The sequence below is a fragment of the Dermacentor andersoni genome, chromosome 9 (genome assembly GCF_023375885.2).
Source record: "Dermacentor andersoni chromosome 9, qqDerAnde1_hic_scaffold, whole genome shotgun sequence".
Lineage (NCBI taxonomy): Eukaryota > Metazoa > Arthropoda > Arachnida > Ixodida > Ixodidae > Dermacentor > Dermacentor andersoni.
Window position 1 is genome coordinate 85,436,658 of NC_092822.1, and position 20,101 is coordinate 85,456,758.

General features: G+C 46.7%; 1 protein-coding gene across 1 annotated transcript in view; it reads left to right on the forward strand.

Moving 5' to 3' along the window:
- Nucleotides 1-82: 82 nt before the first annotated feature.
- The window catches only part of LOC129384124 (uncharacterized), a 30,282-nt gene continuing 10,263 nt past the window's right edge, over nt 83-20,101 (forward strand). The window contains exons 1-2 of the mRNA XM_072284247.1: nt 83-558; nt 8,306-8,982. Of these exons, the coding sequence (XP_072140348.1) occupies nt 8,967-8,982 (16 nt within the window). The 5' untranslated portion in view covers nt 83-558; nt 8,306-8,966. The remainder of the gene's footprint in view (nt 559-8,305; nt 8,983-20,101) is intronic.

A 20,101-nucleotide genomic window follows, 5' to 3' on the forward strand; every position in this document is an offset into this window, starting at 1 on the left:
TGTTTAATAATGCAATAAAAACACCACATAATAAATTCAATATAGTTAAAATATTAAATAAAGATCTGCGCGTATTTTTTATTAAGTTAGCAATTCACTAAACTTAGGACAGAGTGGTTTGGTGCCTTCGCAGCATTTGCATTGGCAACGTTGTACATCAGTATCGAGGGAAAGAGCGTAGTAGGGGAGAGAGTTGAAAGTTGCCCCGTTGATCAGCGCCGCTCGGATTGTTGTGGTCGCGTGCGCTATGTGTTGCTGTAACATGTTCCCGTCGAAAGTGGATCTATTTTAATATTTCTTGCCTGAAGCGAAGCCTCTGGCGGTATTGCCATCAGCCATAGCGCGGACCCCCGAAAGTGCTTCAGCTTCGTTACGGTGCCGAAGAACGTCACGTCAAGCAAAGCGCCGCGCGAGCGCTACGAAGACAAGTGTCCACTACCACGACCTCCACTACGATACAAACCACTCTGAAGTGTTAAACCCGCTGTCATTTGTTGGCAAGTTTGTGGTAAGGTGACAACCTTTTGAATGTTGCAGCTTGCGTCGTTGATTACCGAGGTGAGAAACGTTGCCTAGTCTTGGTCTGACTCGTTCGCCTTTTCTGTCGGTGCGCTTATGGGACGCTACACTCCCAAGAACGACCATGGAACCGTACCCATTATCAAAAACCAGCCGTAGTGGTGGAGATTGTAGAGGGTGTCACGTACCATGCTTTCTATATTTGTGATCGCGTCCAATAAAGGGGGGATTTATTCGGTCAACACGGTTCCGAGTCGCTTGTGTAGACGCGTCTGTCAACGCCCCTCATCGCACATGGTGTCCGCCTTTCGGTATCTGTAATTGTGAACAACTGGAACGCTGCGTTTCCCGTGGTAGTACCTGGACTTCAGCAGCCACTGAGCTTCGACTTCGCCGACACAAGTGCAGGGTCTACCTGAATGGAGCAGTTCGAGGGCAATGCCTACGCTACAGGATTGCACCGAGGAGGTTCGGATACGAATGCTTCTTTACTACATCGGTGTTCAAGCACAACGCGTGCTGGCGTCTCTCAACTTCTGGGCCGAAGAAGTTCAGTCGCACAGCGTTGTGAAAAGCAAGTTCACCTCGTATTTCGTGCACCCGCTAAACGAAGTTCACAAGTGGACGCAGCAAGGATACTCTTTATTCCGCGTTGCGAAACATGGTGAAAAGATGCAATTACGGTTCAACGCCCGTCGAGGACAGGCTCGTTCGAGACCGCTTTATCGTTGGTTTGTTGGACAGCCGGTTATTGGAACAACTCTGCCACACTTCTGACTTGGTGCTTCATAAAGCGCTCCTGCATGCACGGCTGCACAAAGATACCGAGCGAGAAAACCAGTTATGTGGACCGGTCGCCGTTGATGCAGTGGTACACAAGCCAGGGAGAAGGTAACAGGTAATCAAGCGTTGGGACCAATAGAAACGCTCGTTGCTGGCACGCACAGATTGTGTCACTTCTAACACAACTTCTTCTGGACACAACTACCTGCTAGTAGTTGATTATCTTTCTCTCTACCATGAAGTCATCTACATGCGAAGAACTAACTCTGAGGTGGTTATCAATTTTGCCCTGGCAAGAAAGCTGTTCGCAAGTTTTGCAAAAAGAAAGGAGCCTTCGAAGCAGTTTGCTTAGCTAAACAAAGCTCGCAAAGCCGACAGTCACGTGCCATCGAAATGCATGCGGTCAAGACCAGTCATCAGGCAAACGACAAGTTCGTTTGGGTCCGCGTGAATGGAGTTCCAGGTTGACTCAGGAGCACCGAGGAGGTTCGGATACGAATAAGAAGTTATGATCGTTCCAAGCACATTTTCGGGAGCACCGTCGCGACTCGAAAAACCGGCGGGTCATCTCACTGGTCCAGGAAAGTATCCTTTGAAAGTAACTGGCCAATTCACAGCAATGTTGCTGTCTACCACATCCACCGTACTGATCGACGGCTTCTCATCAGGAGATCTTGAAAGAGTATCCGCAGTGGCTAGCTGTTTGCCAGGAACGTAGACCACGCTAAATTGGTAGTGCACAAGTTTGATGTGAAGCCTTTCAATATGTGGGGGCATTCTGTCCAAGTTCCGTTATCAGCAGCTGGTGATCGGTTTCTACCGTGAAGTTTAGGCCACACACGTACTGGTCACAATAGTGTACAGCCCATGCTACCGCTAGCGCCTCTTTTTCTGTTTGGCTGTAGCGCTGTTCTGCTTCAGTTACCGACCTCGATGCGAATGCTACCATGCATTGCTCCCTCGATGGTTGTTACTGCAGATGAACGGATCCCAATCCAAATGAGCTTGCATCGCATGAGACAGTGGTATTACGACCGGGATGATACTTCGCGATGCACAGGTCTGAGGTGAGCATCACCTTTACCAGATTAAAAGTGGTCTCCTGAAGCCATGCAAAATGCAGCCATTGCCGTGCATTTTGCTCACCTAGCAAGGTGCAAATCGGTGTGGTTGCCTGTGAAAAGTTGGGCAGGAAGTCACCAAATGATTAGTCATGCCGAGGAAGTGTCTAATCCCAGCAATGCCCTTGAATGTCTCCAAGTTGCACAGTGCATTGAGTTTGCTGGGGCTTGATGAGATACCAGGGTGGCCAATCCTGCTCTGGTGAGGGAGTGGGTTACCGGTTCTGGTCACCGGGATCAGGCCACACTCCAGGCCTGTTTATGCAATTTTATCAACACGCGGACTTTTTTTTTGTAATCCAGTGGAAAATTGCGCGGCACCGGGATTCGAACCACGGACCTCTTGCATGCGAGGCAGGTGTTCTACCTCTACGCCACCGCTGCACCTTGGCCAGTACTTGGCCACAACCTCCTATATAGTGGTTATATATATCCTCCATATAGTGGTTGTGGCCAGTACTTGGCCACAACCTCCTATATGAACACAACAATCAAACCCCGGCCCTCAGTCCCTAGCAGCTGCGAAGCAACTGACCATGGCGGCGGTCAGACCTGCGATGCAGCAGAGGGTGCTAAGAATCCCTGGCTCCGGACAGGCCGCCATTGGAATATGAACCTGGCAACGTTTAACACTAGAGCGTTATTTAGTGAGGCGAGTCTAGCAGTGCTATTGGAGGAATTAGAGGGCAGTAAATTGGATATAATAGGGCTCAGTAAAGTTAGGAGGCCAAAAGAAGCATATACAGTGCTAAAAAGCCGGCACGTCCTGTGCTACTGGGGCTTAGCGGAGAGACGAGAAGTAGGAGTCGGATTCCTGATTAATAAGAATATAGCTGGTAACATACAGGAATTCTATAGCATTAACGAGAGGGTGGCAGGTCTTGTTGTGAAACTTAATAAGAGGTACAAAAAGAAGGTTGTACAGGTCGGGAAGTCTAAAGCTTCTATGAGGATGTGGAATAGGCGATGGGTAAAGTCAAAACAAAATACACTATACGGATGGGCGACTTCAATGCCAAGGTAGGCAAGAAGCAGGCTGGAGACAAGCCAGTGGGGGAATATGGCATAGGCACCAGGAATAGCAGGGGAGAGTTATTAGTAGAGTTTGCGAAACAGAATAATATGCGGATAATGAATACCTTCTTCCGCAAGCAGGATAGCCGAAAGTGGACGTGGAGGAGGCCAAGCGGTGAGACTAGAAATGAAACAGACTTCATACTCTGCGCTAACCCTATCATCATACAAGACGTGGACGTGCTCAGCAAGGTGCGCTGCAGTGACCATAGGATGGTAAGAACTTGAATTAGCCTAGACCTGAGGAGGGAACGGAAGAAACTGGTACATAAGCAGTCGATCAATGAGTTAGCGGCAAGAGGGAAAATAGAGGAATTCCAGATCAAGCTACAGAACAGGTATTCGGCTTTAACTCGGGAAGAGGACCTTAGTGTTGAAGCAATGAACGACAATCTTGTGGGCATCATTAAGAAGCGTGCAATAGAAGTCGGTGGTAACTCCGTTGGACAGGATACCAGTAAGCTATCGCAGGAGACGAAAGATCTGATCAAGAAACGCCAATGTATGAAAGCCTCTAACCCTACAGCTAGTATAGAACTGACAGAACTTTCGAAGTTGATCAACAAGCGTAAGACAGCTGACATAAGGAAGTATAATATGGATAGAATTGAACATGTTCTCAGGAACGGAGGAAGCCTAAAAGCAGTGAAGGAGAAACAAGGAATTGGCAAGAATCAGATGTATGCGTTAAGAGACAAAGCCGGCAGTATCATTACTAATATGGATGAGATAGTTCAAAAGTGGCTGAGGAGTTCTATAGTGATTTATACAGTACCAGTGGCACCCACAATGATAATGGAAGAGAGAATAGTCTAGAGGAATTCGAAATCCCACAGGTAACGCCGGAAGAAGTAAGGAAAGCCTTGGGAGCTATGCAAAGGGGGAAGGCAGCTGGGGAGGATCAGGTAACGGCAGATTTGTTGAAAGATGGTGGGCAGATTGTTCTAGAGAAACTGGCCACCCTGTATAAGCAATGCCTCATGACTTCGACCGTACCAGAATCTTGGAAAAACGCTAACATAATCCTAATCCATAAGAAAGGGGATGCTAAAGACTTGAAAAATTATAGACCGGTCAGCTTACTGTCCGTTGCTTACAAAGTATTTACTAAGGTAATTGCAAATAGAATCAGGAACACCTTAGACTTCTGTCAACCAAAGAACCAGGCAGGATTCTGTAAAGGCTACTCAACAATAGACCATATTCATACTATCAATCAGGTGATAGAGAAATGTGCGGAATATAACCAACCCTTATATATAGCTTTCATTGATTACGAGAAAGCGTTTGATTCTGTCGATACCTCAGCAGTCATGGAGGCATTGCGGAATCAGGGTGTAGAAGAGCCGTATGTAAAAATACTGAAAGATATCTATAGCGGCTCCACAGCCACCGTAGTCCTCCATAAAGAAAGCAACAAAATCCCAATAAAGAAAGGCGTCAGGCAGGGACTAAAGTAATGTTCAACAGTCTCGGAAGAGAACAGCAGTTTATGATAGGCAGTGAGGCACTGGAAGTGGTAAGGGAATACATCTACTTGGGACAGGTAGTGACTGCGAATCTGGATCATGAGACTGAAATAATCAGAAGAATAAGAATGGGCTGGGGTGCGTTTGGCAGGCATTTTCAGATCATGAACAGCAGGTTGCCACTATCCCTCAAGAAGAAAGTGTATAACAGCTGTGTCTTACCAGTACTTGCGTACGGGGCAGAAACCTGGAGGCTTACGAAAAGGATTCTACTTAAATTGAGGACGACGCAACGAGCTATGGAAAGAAGAATGATACGTGTAACGTTAAGGCATAAGAAAAGAGCAGATTGGGTGAGGGAACAAACGCAAGTTAATTATATCTTAGTTGAAATCAAGAAAGAGAAATGGGCATGGGTAGGACACGTAATGAGGAGGGAATATAACCGATGGTCATTAAGAGTTACGGAATGGATTCCAAGGGAAGGGAAGTGTAGCAGAGGGTGGCAGAAAGTTAGGTGGGCGGATGAGATTAAGAGGTTTGCAGGGACAACATGGCCACAATTAGTACATGACCGGGGTAGTTGGAGAAGTATGGGAAAGGCCTTTGCCCTGCAGTGGGCGTAACCAGGCTGATGATGATGATGATGATATACCATTGGCATCGATGACCACACCCAGAAACTCTTCATTGTCTTGACTGAAGCAGCATTTTGACTTGTTGGGTTTAGCTCCGGCTCTCCTCAGACGTTGAAGAACCTCCACAAGTCGCTTGTCGTGCTTTGCCATCCCAGCTTTGCTGCAGTAGGATATGCTCGAACTTATCCGTGAAGGCCACCAGAGAGTGAACCAATGCTGCCTGACGGCTCAGGATTGCATGTGGTGGTACGTGAAAGAGCAAATACGAGAAAGAGTCGCTTACTGCAGACAGTGTGCACGAGCACGAAGAAGTGAGGAGTTGGTGGTAGCGAAGACTCCAGTGCAACCGGGGCAAGAAGTAGGAAAGGACTTGTTTTGTTACCAGGGACACAACTACCTGCTAGTAGTTGATTATCCTTCTTGCTACCCTGAAGTCATGTACATGCGAAGAACTAACTCTGAGGCGGTTATCAATGCAGTTAAAAGCATTTCTGCTCGTTTTGGCATTCCCGCAGTAGTACAAAGCAAAAATGGACAGCAGTTTGCTTCGCATTGCTTTGCAGGTTTTGTGAAACACTGTGGCTTCCAACGCATCACCTCAAGTCCGAACTACCCCTAGTCAAGTGGGGAAGTTGAAAAGATAATGCGCGCAATCAAATAATTATTTGTGAAAGGAGACAATCCTTTTCCGGCTCTTCTGTCGTACAGAGACACTGCAGGCATCACAGGGTTCAGCCCAGCGCTGGTACTGCTGGGCTGCAGCCTGCGAGCCAGGCTTCCCAAGACAGTGGACCACCTGGAACCAATTTGGCCTGTGCCAGACGATGTCAAGTGCCAAGGCAGAGGAGGTGAGAAGGCAGCAGAAGAAAGACTTTGATCGCCGTGATGCCACAGCTGTCCTTCCTCTGTTGCAGCCGGGACATACAGTGTAGGTTCGAGACATTAAGGATACGGTGTGTGCGCTCAGCCCAGCGTCCAAGCCCTGCTTGTACGCCATCGAAACACCCACCGCCGTGCTTGTGCATAATAGGGTGCATCTAGTGCCCTATTCAGACCCAACGATGAGCCAGCTCGTAGTGAAAACTGTGAGGAGCATGAAGAGCAGGCCACAGAAACAGCGACACCACAAGTCTCCAGTGATTGCAGAGTGAGAGCCGCCAGGTTTGGGCATTGAGTCAAGACGAGTCTTGATTTGTAACCTGTGCCAGTCCGCCAAGTTGGAGCTCAAAGTTTTTTGGAATGTAGCAAAATAGACCAGAGCAACCACGACAGTGCTAATGACTCCATCAGTGCTCACAGAAACTGCTGGGCCTCAGGAGTAAATAATGTAAAGGGTTAATGCTTGCATTTTTAGGGTCTGCATCCAAATTGACTGTGATTTCATGTCACTGCATTTTTGTAGCAAGCATATTTCTCTCATTCTGTATGCATGATGTCTAATTACTAACTACAGATGTGGTGAAACAAATAAACTTCAAGCTTTGCCTGAGTATCTTTCACCACTGCCTTCTTACTCCACAGTAGCGACTATAGGCAACACCTTCAACCAGCCCATTGGCTCACAAATTCTAACAAGGCCCTGGATACTGCACACTGAGAACTGTGCTCGCTATTCGGAATTTCTGTGTGCTGGAGTCTCCGACGCCAAATTGATCTGAATGAATGTTTGTTACATGGCAGTTATTTAAAAAAAAAATGGTTTAGCTTCCCTCTCATTATTACTCGTTCCTTTCAAGATATTGTTACGGGGTTAAAGGTAGTCAGAAGTATATTTACAGGATATTTAGAATAATTTTAGCGGTTGACAAGATGGTAGACAGTGAGCTAAGTCCAGAGCATCGTCTTTTTGCGACCAAGTTTAAGATGTCTTCTTCGTCAGCGTGTCACGTAACGCCTGATGGCTGAAGCACCGGCTCGGTGCTGGTTAGGAGGCGGGCGAGTGATACGACTTAAGACGTGCGACGTGGACCACATCGGAGTGATGTTGAGCCACGGTTGGCTGAAAGGGGCGATTTCGTACGTGACGTCAGTTACCTGATGCAAGACACGGTAAGGGCCAGAGTAGCGTGAAAGTAACTTCTCCAAGAGGCCAACGCATCACAGCGGTGACCAAAGGAGAACCAGGGCATCTGGTATTTACAGGATATTTACAATAATTGTAGCAGTTGACAAGATGGTAGACAGCGCGTGAAGTCCAGAGCGTCGTCTTTCCAACCAAGCTTAAAACGTCTTCATCAGCGTGTCACAATATTGCTACGGCACAATATGCGCGATCACGAAAGGCCAGCAGTGTGAAGACGACGACGACGATTAGAAGCTAGCGCGGGCTGTTGCCTCTTGGCCAAGCGCAGCGTATTTTCCTTGTAAATATATTTGTACATAGCTTTTCGTCTGCGTCTTCCTACGTAACAATATATTAGTTAAAATGTACCAGACAGTACTAGGACTGGTAAAGATTGCCATAAGAATGGTGGGGCATAAGTCACTTGCAACCAAACAACTGTGCTTGCAATATGTAAAAGCAACCATATGTGAAATGTGCATAAATGTGTACAATGTGAGCTGCAAGAAAGCTAACTGTAAACATTCACCCTTTGGTTGGTGAAATAAATAAATTGCCTTTTCCTCTTTTCCTGTGACTTACACTTAATAAGCTAACTTCACCTTTGGTTTCTCTTTTTCAATGCATGTGCTGCCATAGCAACTGCCACAAGTCAAGTCAAAAGCAGGGACAGCATTTCAGTCACTCTAGAGGATGGTGTCAGTGTCTGGAAGTGCGTTCAGTGTGACTTCGTGTTGCACTCTGAGGCTTTGTTAGTGGAGCATGAGCAGCTGCAGCATCCAGGGCTTGGCCTTTCACAGTATGCGTGCCGTTTCTGCCCAGCTGCGTTTCACCACAATAACTGCTAGCTGTTGCCACCTCCAGAAACACACCGGTCGTGGAACCTTCACTGCTTCTTGTGCGCTGGGTGCTTTGCGAGTGAGCAGAACCTTGTACGCCATGTCAAGACGGTGCACAATGACGATGCTGACGGATTACGCTGCTATCTCTGCCTTGGGAGGTTCTCCCGCAAGGACGCCCTGAAGGTGCCCATCTGCAAGCACTGGAGCAACACTGCCAAAGCTAACTTGTGATGCTTCAAGCAGGGTTTCTGTGAAGTGTGTGATCAGTGGTGCTGGCATTGTTGCGAGTGGCATTTGTGTTGGTGCCCTGTGTGCTACAGTGTGGTGAAGGTGACGTGCAGCTGTGTAGAGCCTTCCGGGGCCAGGTTTGTTTGTTTGAGCACATCGTTGGAGGACACCAGCCTTGCTTGTCCCTGTCCCAGCACATCCGACGAGGGCTGCGGGCACTGACACTACAGATGGCGCTTCCCCAAGGTCAGTCTACTATGCTGCCAGTGTTTTCATGGCCGTGGCTTCGAACATTTTTTTCAATAAGATTCTACTTTATGTGATTCTGACAGTGGTATGTGTGGGTATGTGTGTGTGTGAAATAACTGTCACATGCATTCAAAGGCTGTTGAAATCTGCTAGCTTGATTGACTCATTTGCATGAGCTTGCCATGGGGAAGCTAATGGGGCTCTGTAGTGATTGTTATATCTGAATGGCTATGGACTATAGAAGATGAGACAAGAGACCGTGGATGCCATGGTGAGTGGTTGACGTGCTCTGGCCTACTCCATGTTGGGAGTGTTTCTTATTATGTAAGCAACGAAGAGGTGCATAGGGGGCAATAATGATTACATAACATGCCGCCACAAGAACTGACAAAAAGAGAGAATCACGAGAAATCCTGAAGCAATTCTCACTGGTCTTCCCAAGTGTGTCTTAGGGATTGCTTGTGGTGGCACAGTTATCAGGTCTGAGGGACGGTCATGCAGAACTCTTGGATGTGAGGAATGGTGTGGCTCATTTTCTTTCGTTGACTCAACAGGATAATAGTCTTCAGGTGTTGTCTGGGGATCCCTTGAGTAGCGTTGCACTCGTAGGTGGTGTCAGTTGTGCATGTATGCTCGACCATTGGCTGCTGTAACAGTATACCTCCATGGCTCTGGACCTACCTGCATTATGACTGCTTTCTTCGATTTCTTCCCATGCTAAACCCACACTGGCAGGTTCTTGCCTAATGGAGGCAGATCTTGAGCAAGCTGGTCAGAGTGCTTGTGTTGAGCCTGCTGCTTTGAAGGTTTCTCTGAACCACCTTATGTGGGTAGTGCGGTAACAAAGTACTGGGATGGGCTGGAATAAACATTCTTCTTGTTCCCATAAGCATCTCTGCTGGGGACAGGCATCCATTAATTCTACTTGCTCTGCGGTTCATCAGCGCCACTGAGAGTTCCTTGCCTTTGCACATTGCTTTTGTCATTGTTGCTTTGATGATCTGGACAGTTTTCTCAACTTGTCCATTTGAACAAGGAAAAACAGGTGATGTGGGTTTGTGGACGATGTCCCATTCCTTGAGGTTTCTGAACTTAGTGGAATTGAATGGAGGACCTTGATCACTCTCAACTTCTGAAGGTATGCCAAAGTGTGCATAGATATCCCTGAGATGAGACTGAGGTCGTTGACATTTTCCTGACCTCCACAAACTTAGAATAGTCGTCCACTAAAAACAAATAAGTAACACCATTGTGGTGGAAAAGTAGTAGGTGTTGTAGCGTGGGGGAGACTTCGTGGAAGTCCTTACACTGAGGACCGATAAGAGGTTTGCGATCAGTCTCAACCATAATGCTGTGACTACAGATATACTACTGAAACTTTTCACAGGCAAACACAACAGCTAACAGTTCCTTCTCAGTTTGCGCATAGTGTTGCTGTGCTGGCATGAGCACTGAAGATGCATAGGCTACCAGGTGGCCATTCTGAAGGAAGATGCTGCCAATTCCATAGGAACTTGCATCTACGGATATGGCAATAGACTGTGCAGGGTCAAAGTAGTGCAACACTGGTGCTGTTGTCCACTTGCTCTTGATCTTGTTGAATGCACCTGACGTCTTAGTGTCGTGCAACATCAGACTTAAGAAGTTCTCAAAGGGGCTCCTCTTTGTTGAGAAATTTGGGATGAACTTCATGAGCTATGTTGCCATTCCCAGAAAGCAAAGAAGCTCAGCTTTGCTAGTTGGTGCTGGTATAGCTTTGATGGCCTTGCTCATGCTGGGATCAGGAGTGATGCCTTGCTGTGTCAACTGATATCCTAGGTAGGTGACTGATGGCAAACCCAGTTTGAGTTTGCCATAGTTCAGTTTGAGATTGTTAGCTCGTGCTATGCTGAGCACGTTACACAAGTGAGCTGCATGTTTTTCAAGCATTCTTGATGCGACCGAAATATGGGTAAAATATGGCGTTACAAGGCCTTGATGTTCAAAGATGTTGCCAGTTGCTTGCTGAAAAAGTTCAGGGGCTGCATTGAGGCCGAAGGGTACCTGGAGGAGCCTGTAATGTCCCCATGATTAGGCAAATGTGCGTAACTGTGAGCTGTTTAAGTGCTAGCTGCCAAAAAGCACTTTTAGCATGCAAAACTGAGAACACAGTCCACCCACTTAGTCGCCCAAACAGTTCTTCTGGAACTGGCATGAGACAGGGATGTCGCTTCACTGCTGCATTTAGGTTCTTTGGGCCTAGACAAATTCGTACACTTCCATTTTTCTTGTTGATAATGGCAATAAGTTACACCTATTCTGTTGGTTGCATCACGCACTTGCTTATGCCATTCTGTTCCATTCATTCGAGTTCAGCGTTCTCAGTTTTTTTTCTGGTGCACTTGGCACAAGGCAAGGGGCAGTGAATGTAGTCTTTGCATCTGTCTGGAGGTGTACGCTGTACTCTCCTGGTAACCTGCCAGTGCCGTTAAACACATGAAATTCTTGGAGCACGGCTTCAATCTGCTGAGAGGCTAGAGGGCAGGCCTCTTCCACTGCCTTGATTTTCCTGACTCTGTGCACCAAGTTTAGCTCTGGGCATACAGTTGCTCCAAGTATAGGCTTTCTTTGACTAGCAAGAATTTGAGAAAGCTTTGCTTGTTTTTCACTGGGCAAGAGAGCGCACATTCATATTCAATGTTGAGTTGCTCACCTAGGTAATTTGTAACCTTAGCTTTGGTTGACACAATTCTTTTAGGCTTCCATTTCAGCACTAGCTGCTCAGGGAGAGTGTTCACATCAGACCCTGTGTCCAATTTGAAGTTCGCGTCACGTCGATTTGCTTTGACCCTTTCGAACCAGTCTCATGATGCATTTTTACAATGTCCGCCGTGAGGCTTCCCAAGAAGAACTCTTGGTTGGATTCTTGACCTTGGTTGGCACCAGGCATCCGAACTTTCCTCTGCATCGATTGTTGCTTCTGATGGCGAACACTTGCGTAGTGTCCCAACTTCCCACATGTGTAGCAGGTAGAGCCATAGGTGGGACACTGTTGGGACTGGTGTATGGTTCTGCACATGCCACCTGTACACTGAGGCACTGTTTCTTTGGGTTGCCCGTTCCTTCAATGAAACACTAGTTGTCCTCTTGGCTGTTGCTTGTCAGCTTGTTGTCAAACTTGCTTGCCTTTTCTGTTCAAGTTGTCCACAGTCACTTCCTGTCCATCCGCAGTTGTTGCCCGCCAGTTAAGAAAGTTGTTTGGGAGACAACTTGTCTACAGTGCACACAATTCAACAACATACGCAAACATGATTTGTATGCTACTGTACCCATCTGTCTGATAGTCATGATAGCAACTATCTATTGCAGCATTTTTATTTGTCTCTCTGGTGTAGAGTCACGGAAGCTATTTCATGTTCTTCCGCAATATCCGACTCAATGGTAATTGCGTCGTACTTCTGGTTGTGTGGTTCCATTTCTCTTTCCTCACATCTTTTCAGAAGGTTAATGTGGGATAGGCTCACTCGTGAACCAAGGTCTATAAGGTAGTCATAATCGTTGCGTTTTTTAACTGTAAAGGGGCCCTTCCATGTGAAGATTATCTGTAACACTTTATCGCCTACAAAAAGCTGTCTAGCTCTTGACTTTCTATCATAGTACTTCTTTTGGGAAGCTTTTACCTGCTGTAGTTCTTCATGAACCATCTTACAGGTGTCCTGTAATCTTTCCTGGAGCTCTACGACACATCCGTACGTCCTCTTGGTCTCTGTGTCGAGGTTATCACCTGTACAGAGTTCCTTAAGTATGGACGTTGGTCCCCACACAAATCTTCCATACAGGAGGTCAAATGGCGAAAACCCAACGCTTGCTTGTGGGACCTCTCAGTGGGTGAAAAGCAATGGGACCAAGAATCTATCCCATTTTTTATGGCATTCCTGACACATACATCTGATCATTTACTTAAACTTTTCCACAAGACCATTCGCCATTAGATGGTACGGCGTTGACAGTAGTCGTCCCAGTTCCTGCATTAGGCTGGATGTGAAAGACTTGCCACGATCACTCGCTATCTCTCGTGGAACACCAACACCTTCTGCTACCCACTCTGTTTCAATACTTGGTAATGCTACTGCGTTGGGGTAGTGTGTAGCAAAGTCGATCAGTGTCAGCACATATTTATTCCCTTTATCGGACGTTGGTGACAGAGTACTAATAATGTTGACTGCGACTCGGTGGAATGATGTCCTGATGATGGGCATACCTCCCAAGGGCACGAGGCCTACAAGGTGCTTCGGTACACTTCTTGGGATATGTCACATGATTTTACGAAACATGTAACGTCCGCCTGTATTCCTTTCCAATAAAATTCCTCAAGGATACGGTCTACTGTACACTTTTGTCCCTGATGACAAGCAAGTAACCCTTCATGTGCATCTGCATTACTGTGTTCCGGAGCTTCTTCAGAACCACAAGTTGCTCCAAGTCCCACCGTTCTGCAGTCTGGTAGTGCCAGAAGAGGATGCCAAGAACCAACACAAACTCTGTTACAGCTTGCTTCTTTGATGTGCTTATTTTTTTCAATTCTGCAAAACAAGCTTCTAGTGTGGGATCCGTGCTTTGCAACTTTCGCAGTTCCTCTGGGCTGATGTTTAACGGGTTGACTTGTAGTGTGGGTAGTTTTTGTTGCTGCTCTTTCTTTTTCCCTTTAGCAGCTGCCATTCTTCCTTTACATGAATTTGTTGCACTGTGACTTGACAATTGCTTGCACACAGTATCGTCAATCGGGAGGACACCTTCAACATTGCCAAGTACAACTTCGTACAAAGGGTCCTCCATGAAAACTGCACGAACGTGTCCCTTGAAAAGCGCGAGCCAATGTACACCTCCACCTCTGGCAGTCTCTTTGCAGACCGGTCGAATAAGCATATAATATGGGTACCACTAGTGAGTTTGGAGTTCGAAACGAGTGCCCGTTTCACTACAACTGTGTTACAGCCGGTATCTCGCAGGATGGTTACCTTCTTCCCTTTAAGATAACCCATTACCATCGGCATCGGTTTCGACACACCTGCAAACGTTGTACCACTCTGGGCAATATAAAGAACATTGTGACCATCTTCCGCACTTTGTTGACCAGGTTCCTGTTGTATTTCTTGTTCCCCTTCGACTTGTTCCGGTCTTAAGCGAGCATGAAACTTTGCCACGTCTGCTAGAGCCAGTAGGGCAAGCATCAGCTCTATGGCCTGTCTTCTTGCATATCCTGGGCGATGATGCCTTGGGAGTTCTGGATGTAGTCCAGCAGTTGGAAGCTCGGTGTCCCTGTTTGTTATAAAAAAAGCAGAGCAGTGTTCCTTTGCTTTCATTTGTAGCCACTGCTTTATTGTGGGCTAGAAGCTTCCTCTCATTTTCCTTTCTTCCTTGCCTCTAGCAAGATTTCTTATACCTTGCTCTTCCAGGTACTGGTTGGCTATCTTTGCCAGTGTGTAAAAATCATGACCTCCTCTTTCTTTGATAAGGATAGCCAGCTTTGTCTCGCAGCATCGTAAAAACTGTTCAGACACGATCTTTTCTCGCAACGCTTCATACGTTTTCGGTGTCTTGGCTAACTCTTACCAGTGGTCAAAGGAGCCGAGAAGACGTCCTGCAAACTGTCTTGCCGTCTCAGCATTCTTGGCCTTCGCATCCTGAAACTTCAGGCGATACCCTTCTTCCGTGTAGCGGAACTGCTGCAGCAGCGTCTGTTTTAACTTCGCGTAATCCGTGGCGTCTTCCGCAGACATCTGACCTACTGCCGTTAACGTTTCACCAGTCAGACACAGACCTAATGACAAGGCCCACTTCTCTTGTGCCAAGCCTTGACTAACAGCCACTCTCTCAAACCTTTGTATATAGGCGTCTAGTTCATCTCTACCCTCATTAAAGGGCCGAATCACCTTATGAGGGCTGCGAAAACCATGACCACAACCGGTCTCATCGCTTACACCACTTGCATGGGAACACTGTGCCTCTACTACCTGCTGTCGCTCTTCAAGGAGCGCTCGTTCAGCCTCCATGCGGCCTAACTCTCGCGTTTGTTCTTCCTGTGCCGCTATCCTTGATTCTTCTCATTCCTTCGCTCGCTGATCTCTCATGTCCTTCTGCTCTGCACTCACCCATGCCTTCAAAGCCTCTCCACTTAGTCCCATCTCCTTACCTAACTCAACTAGCATTCTCTTTTCATCCATTATCGTCTACCGCACACAAACTACATGCAACTCTAAAGTGTAATGATAGAGCTTGTCCTGTCACGGACGCCAGAAATGTAACGGTTGTTCGTCACGTATGTCTGTGTGCAGTCAAGCGGTAATGAATGTCAGAGACGCGCACACAGGCATAAACCAACATTTTTCGAAGATGTTAGAATTAAAGCAAAACAAGCAGTTAACACATAGTATGGAATGAAAGTCACTAAAACAAACATGTCTACACTATGTCCTACGCGCAGTGTTCTGGAAAGGAGTAAAAATGTCTCACAGGTTCAGTTCCGATAGTGACAACAATCGGCGGTAAAACTGTCATGACGATTCTAGTTGGAGGTGAGCCAAGACACGATGACCCTTGTGGGAGGCGAGCCAAGGTACGAACTCTTGTGGGAGGTGAGCCAAGATGCGATGATGGCACTGGTCATCAGATGAGAAAAGCGACGGGCCCCGGCTGCCTTACTGTGGCCAGCACACTCGAACGGATGTCAGGCTGGTGGCTTGCACTGCCACAACTCCACGTGCCACCACGCAAGAGGCAGTCTCAAAGCAAAGGCATCGGTTAGGCCTCGTCCCGGGCACAGCCTTACGCTGCTTCAACAGGCGGCTACGAGCAGGCAACAGCCAGGCCTGCTCCAAATGTCGTCACACCAGGCGCCTCTCCGTGTCTGCACCAACAGGCAGGCGCGTCCACAGGGTCGCCTCGGGTACCGCAGCAGGAGCTCCCGGAACAGCACACTGCTGCTGCGTCTTCCAAATTACGAGCACCTTGCCTGCTCGTTCGGCACCCGCCTCTTCTTCCTTTTTTTTCCCTTGTTGAAATTTCTTGATGCTGCCAAGCGCTCAAGCTGTCCCTGGCTTGCCTGCTTCTGTGTCTTCTTTCTTCATCCTTTTTGACTCGGATATCAAAACCCTCAGAAGTTCTCACAAAGTCCACATTCACATGAATTAAATCAAATTACATCTTTGCACTACAATAGTGAAGAGACATGCTGCTTGAAAATTTCGACTGCTCTACACATGGTGATGGCTTTCTCCAATGTCAAGTCTCTCTCATGGAACAACCTCTCTTGTAGTACAGCGTCATGAATCCCAGCGATGATCCTGTCGCATAGGAGGCGGTCAAGCTTGTCACCGAAGTCACATCTTGCTGCTTGATGCTGAAGCTCAGCCATGAACTTGTCAATCAGCTGGTTTTATTTCTGCTACATGCAGTTGAAGACAGCTGCCGCTTGCATCACATTTTTGTACGAAAGGTGTATCTCACTGAACTGGGCAAAAATTGCTGTTACCGTGTCTGTTCTGTGCTCACTGTCAGCTGGCGAAGGAAAATAGAATGTCTCCATGGTTTTTCATGCTATTGGGCCTATGACGTGAAGTAGCAGTGCTCACCTTGTTGCTTCTGGCTTTGTGCTGTATTTGCGTGCTGCTTCATAAAGCTGATAGACCGCTTTCCAGTCCGACCATGCTTCCACGAGATTTCTGCCTGGCTCGAAATGCTTAGCTGGTTGAATGAGCAGGAGTTCCATGCTTAATACTGTGGTGCTGCATCGCTGAGGCACCGAAAAGCTGCTAAATTGCATACTTCTGACACCATGTTATATCTATATGGCTATAGATTAGGAAAGATGAGACGAGAGACAGCGGATGTCATGGTGAATGGTTGACGTGCTCTGGCGTACTCCATGTTGTTAGTGGCATTTATTATGTAAGCAGCGAAGAGATACATAGGAGGCAGTAGTAGTTACACAACAGTGGTTATGGGTTTCAATAAATCACAAAAGTGTGTGTGCAAAAGTGATATTGTACTGTCTTTTTCACTTCGTTTGCATTTGCTCGCTTATTGTTGCAAGTCTACTTCAGTAGAGGGATAGGCTCATTGAACAAGACAGTAGTTCATGTAAAAGTGGTGACTTAGAATAATCAACGGTGTTCGAACAAGGAATATGTCAGGTTGGAGTCAACCTTTCTCACTAGGGGCTACCTAGCCTTCAGCAGGACGGTTGATGAAGACAAATCTCCTTGCTGAAGTGTCGGTTCCAGTGCAATTCCTTGTTTACTGCTGTGATCAATGAGGCTCATTGTTGGCATAATACCTCGCACAGGCACCGTGAATGGAAAGAGATAAAGATTACGACGAATTTCTGGCACTGTATAGCACTATGTGTTATGGGTGGCACTTTTTACCACTTATGGGTGGTACGGCTGGTCCACTTATGGATGGCATGCCTTACCTGTATGCGAGTTGCCAACTGGTTGTAGACACTGCAACCAGAGGCACAACTTCTCAAACAACAGCATCTGCATGTTCGACCAGAGGCGCAGCATGTCAATGACAGCATTTCAAAGCACTAGCTTTCATGAGGGAAGAATGCAAGAATGCTCCTCTTACTAATGGTACCAGTGGTACCATCGAATGGTGGTACAGTACCATCGTGTGGTTTTTACCGCTGTGTTAGAATGCACTATCCTCGGCATCATCAGCTCATGAAAATGGTTCGACTAAAAAAATCAGGGTTTGTTTCTAGGGAAAGCAAAACACTTTAAAACACTGATCGGAAGCACTATAGCACTAACAGATGCGGAACTGTAACTTCTGGAGTTTCGCTTTCCTCGCTGTTGGGAGAGCATAGTGTACGTGGGGGCACAGAAGTTGACATTTCACTGCTGCTTCAGTTTAAATTATGTTGAGGCAGGAAGCAGAATCATTTGACAGTTGCGTTATTGGAAAGCTGGGGTGCAGGAATGATGAGACACGAAGAAAATAACACACAGGCGCTACGTGTAAGCCAGCTATCTTTGTCACTGCATGATAAAGAGTTAAGCTACATTGAACATTGTTAGACGCGTGCCTTTGATTGTTGTTTATTTTTAGCAAACGTTGACATGCAGAGTGTGTCTGTGTACATTTTTTTCTTGTGTGCACTAAAGATTCAGTTGTAGAGCACTTCTTTATGTCACTTCTTCTTGTCTCCTCGTTCCTGCGCTCTAGTTTCCCACTAATACAACTGTCAGCTAGCTCAACTATGCATGTTCTTGATAGTTCACTTTTTTGTGTAGCTTGTGTTTTCTTGCATTCACCTTTGTATAAGAAGTAGTGCACTTCCAAGATTCAGATGTAGTGCTTCTTATTGCAGGCTTGTTGAGGCCTGATTAAACTTATTCATGGCTGAAGTGTGTCAGCAGAGTCTCTTTTCAATGTTAGAATGCACTTTGGCAACTGCTTCGACATTTTCGTGTCAGTTCCCTGTCCAGCCTACCATCATTTGGTTGGCTGCATCATTTCCAAAAGATAATTTTTCTGGGTTCTCACGGCACATGATATACAATTAAGCCTTGATATAACAAAGTACTTACTTTTTAAAACTTCTTGTCCATAGAATACAATGTATTTTGAACCTCAATATAATGAAGTGTGTTCATACATGATTTCACTATCACGAAATTTCACTGTTGCCATGAAGCAGTACTGAGGAATAAATCGAATCGCGCGCCACGCAACAGATAATGACTGCTGAAGTGGAGCAGCATAGCTGCAAGACCCTTGTGCTGTCATACTCAGTATAAAGTCCAAGTGCGGTGAGATCTCATCACGCCAATGCCAAAAGAATGCACACAGACAAAAAATTTGTAATGTGCTGCCTTAACAGTGTTGGCCATTCCTTGGCTTTCTTGCAGTTGCTTGCTTCTACAGCATTTTGCTTTAACTTGTCATTATGATTGCCCTGTTTTTATGGGGCTGTGAGGTATAAATTGAAATGAGGCAAGAAAACAGCACACATCGTTAATGCCCTGGATGGGTGTCTGTGGCAGCAGGCATTTGGTGCGTTGCGACACCCTGTACCCAAGCACATGAGGGTTGGGCCCTCCTGCATGTAGCTGTGTGCGGCTTAACTGTGTCAGGGCAAATGGGAACCTGGGGATTGATTCAATGCTGGGTGTTGGGACCTTTATGGCCCCTTGGTGGAGGCAACGCACCTCATTGGCCTTTGCTTCACATGGGTGGCACCGTCGGACCGACCCACCCAGGGGAAATCAGTAGTAGCTTTTTCTTATCCTCCTCTTCAACCTTTGTCTTTCTCTCTCACACCCACCGTGGTTGCTCAGTGGCTATGGTGTTGGGCTGCTGAGCACGAGATCGCGGGTTTGAATCCCGGCCACCGCATTTCGATGGGGGCGAAATGCGAAAACATCCGTATACTTTGATTTAGGTGCACGTTAAAGAACCCCAGGTAGTCAAAATTTCCGGAGTCCTCCACTATGGCATGCCTCAACCAGAAAGTGGTTTTGGCACGTAAAACCCCATAACTTAATTTTTCTCTCTCACTTTCGACCTTTCCTGTCTTCTCACTTATGAATTTTTGATCACCCAGGCTGCTAGGGTTAACGTTGTGTGAGATAACCAACCTTGATTATATCATATTTGGTTATAATAGTTGTGTACAGATGGTGCTGGCAGGTCTCGTTTGTATACATATCCTGTTGCGTTCCCTTGTTGGGCTCCACGACTGGCGGCTGGCCCCACTGCCGAAATCAGTCCAATTTGTGTGGCTTCTTCATTTGTGAAACTCGCTGATCATTCTCTCATAGAAGAGGGCACACTGATGAATCAACTTTTCACTTAGTCCGCCAAAATTTTCCCATGTTTCCATGTGATTCACAATGGATTGCCCAAAAAGACTGCAAAAACAGTATCACCTTTTGTTGCAAATGCCTGCCTCTGGGCTCTGGATACAAAGTCATGAAAATGGCCAGTGGTGACATTCTCCTTGAAGTTTGTAATAAAGCTCAGCATGAAAGTCTGCCAAAAACTCGTCCCATTTGGTGGCACCCAAATTTCTGTAAGCTGTCACCGTGCAATGAATAGTACACAAGGGGTAGTATCAGATCAAGACTTT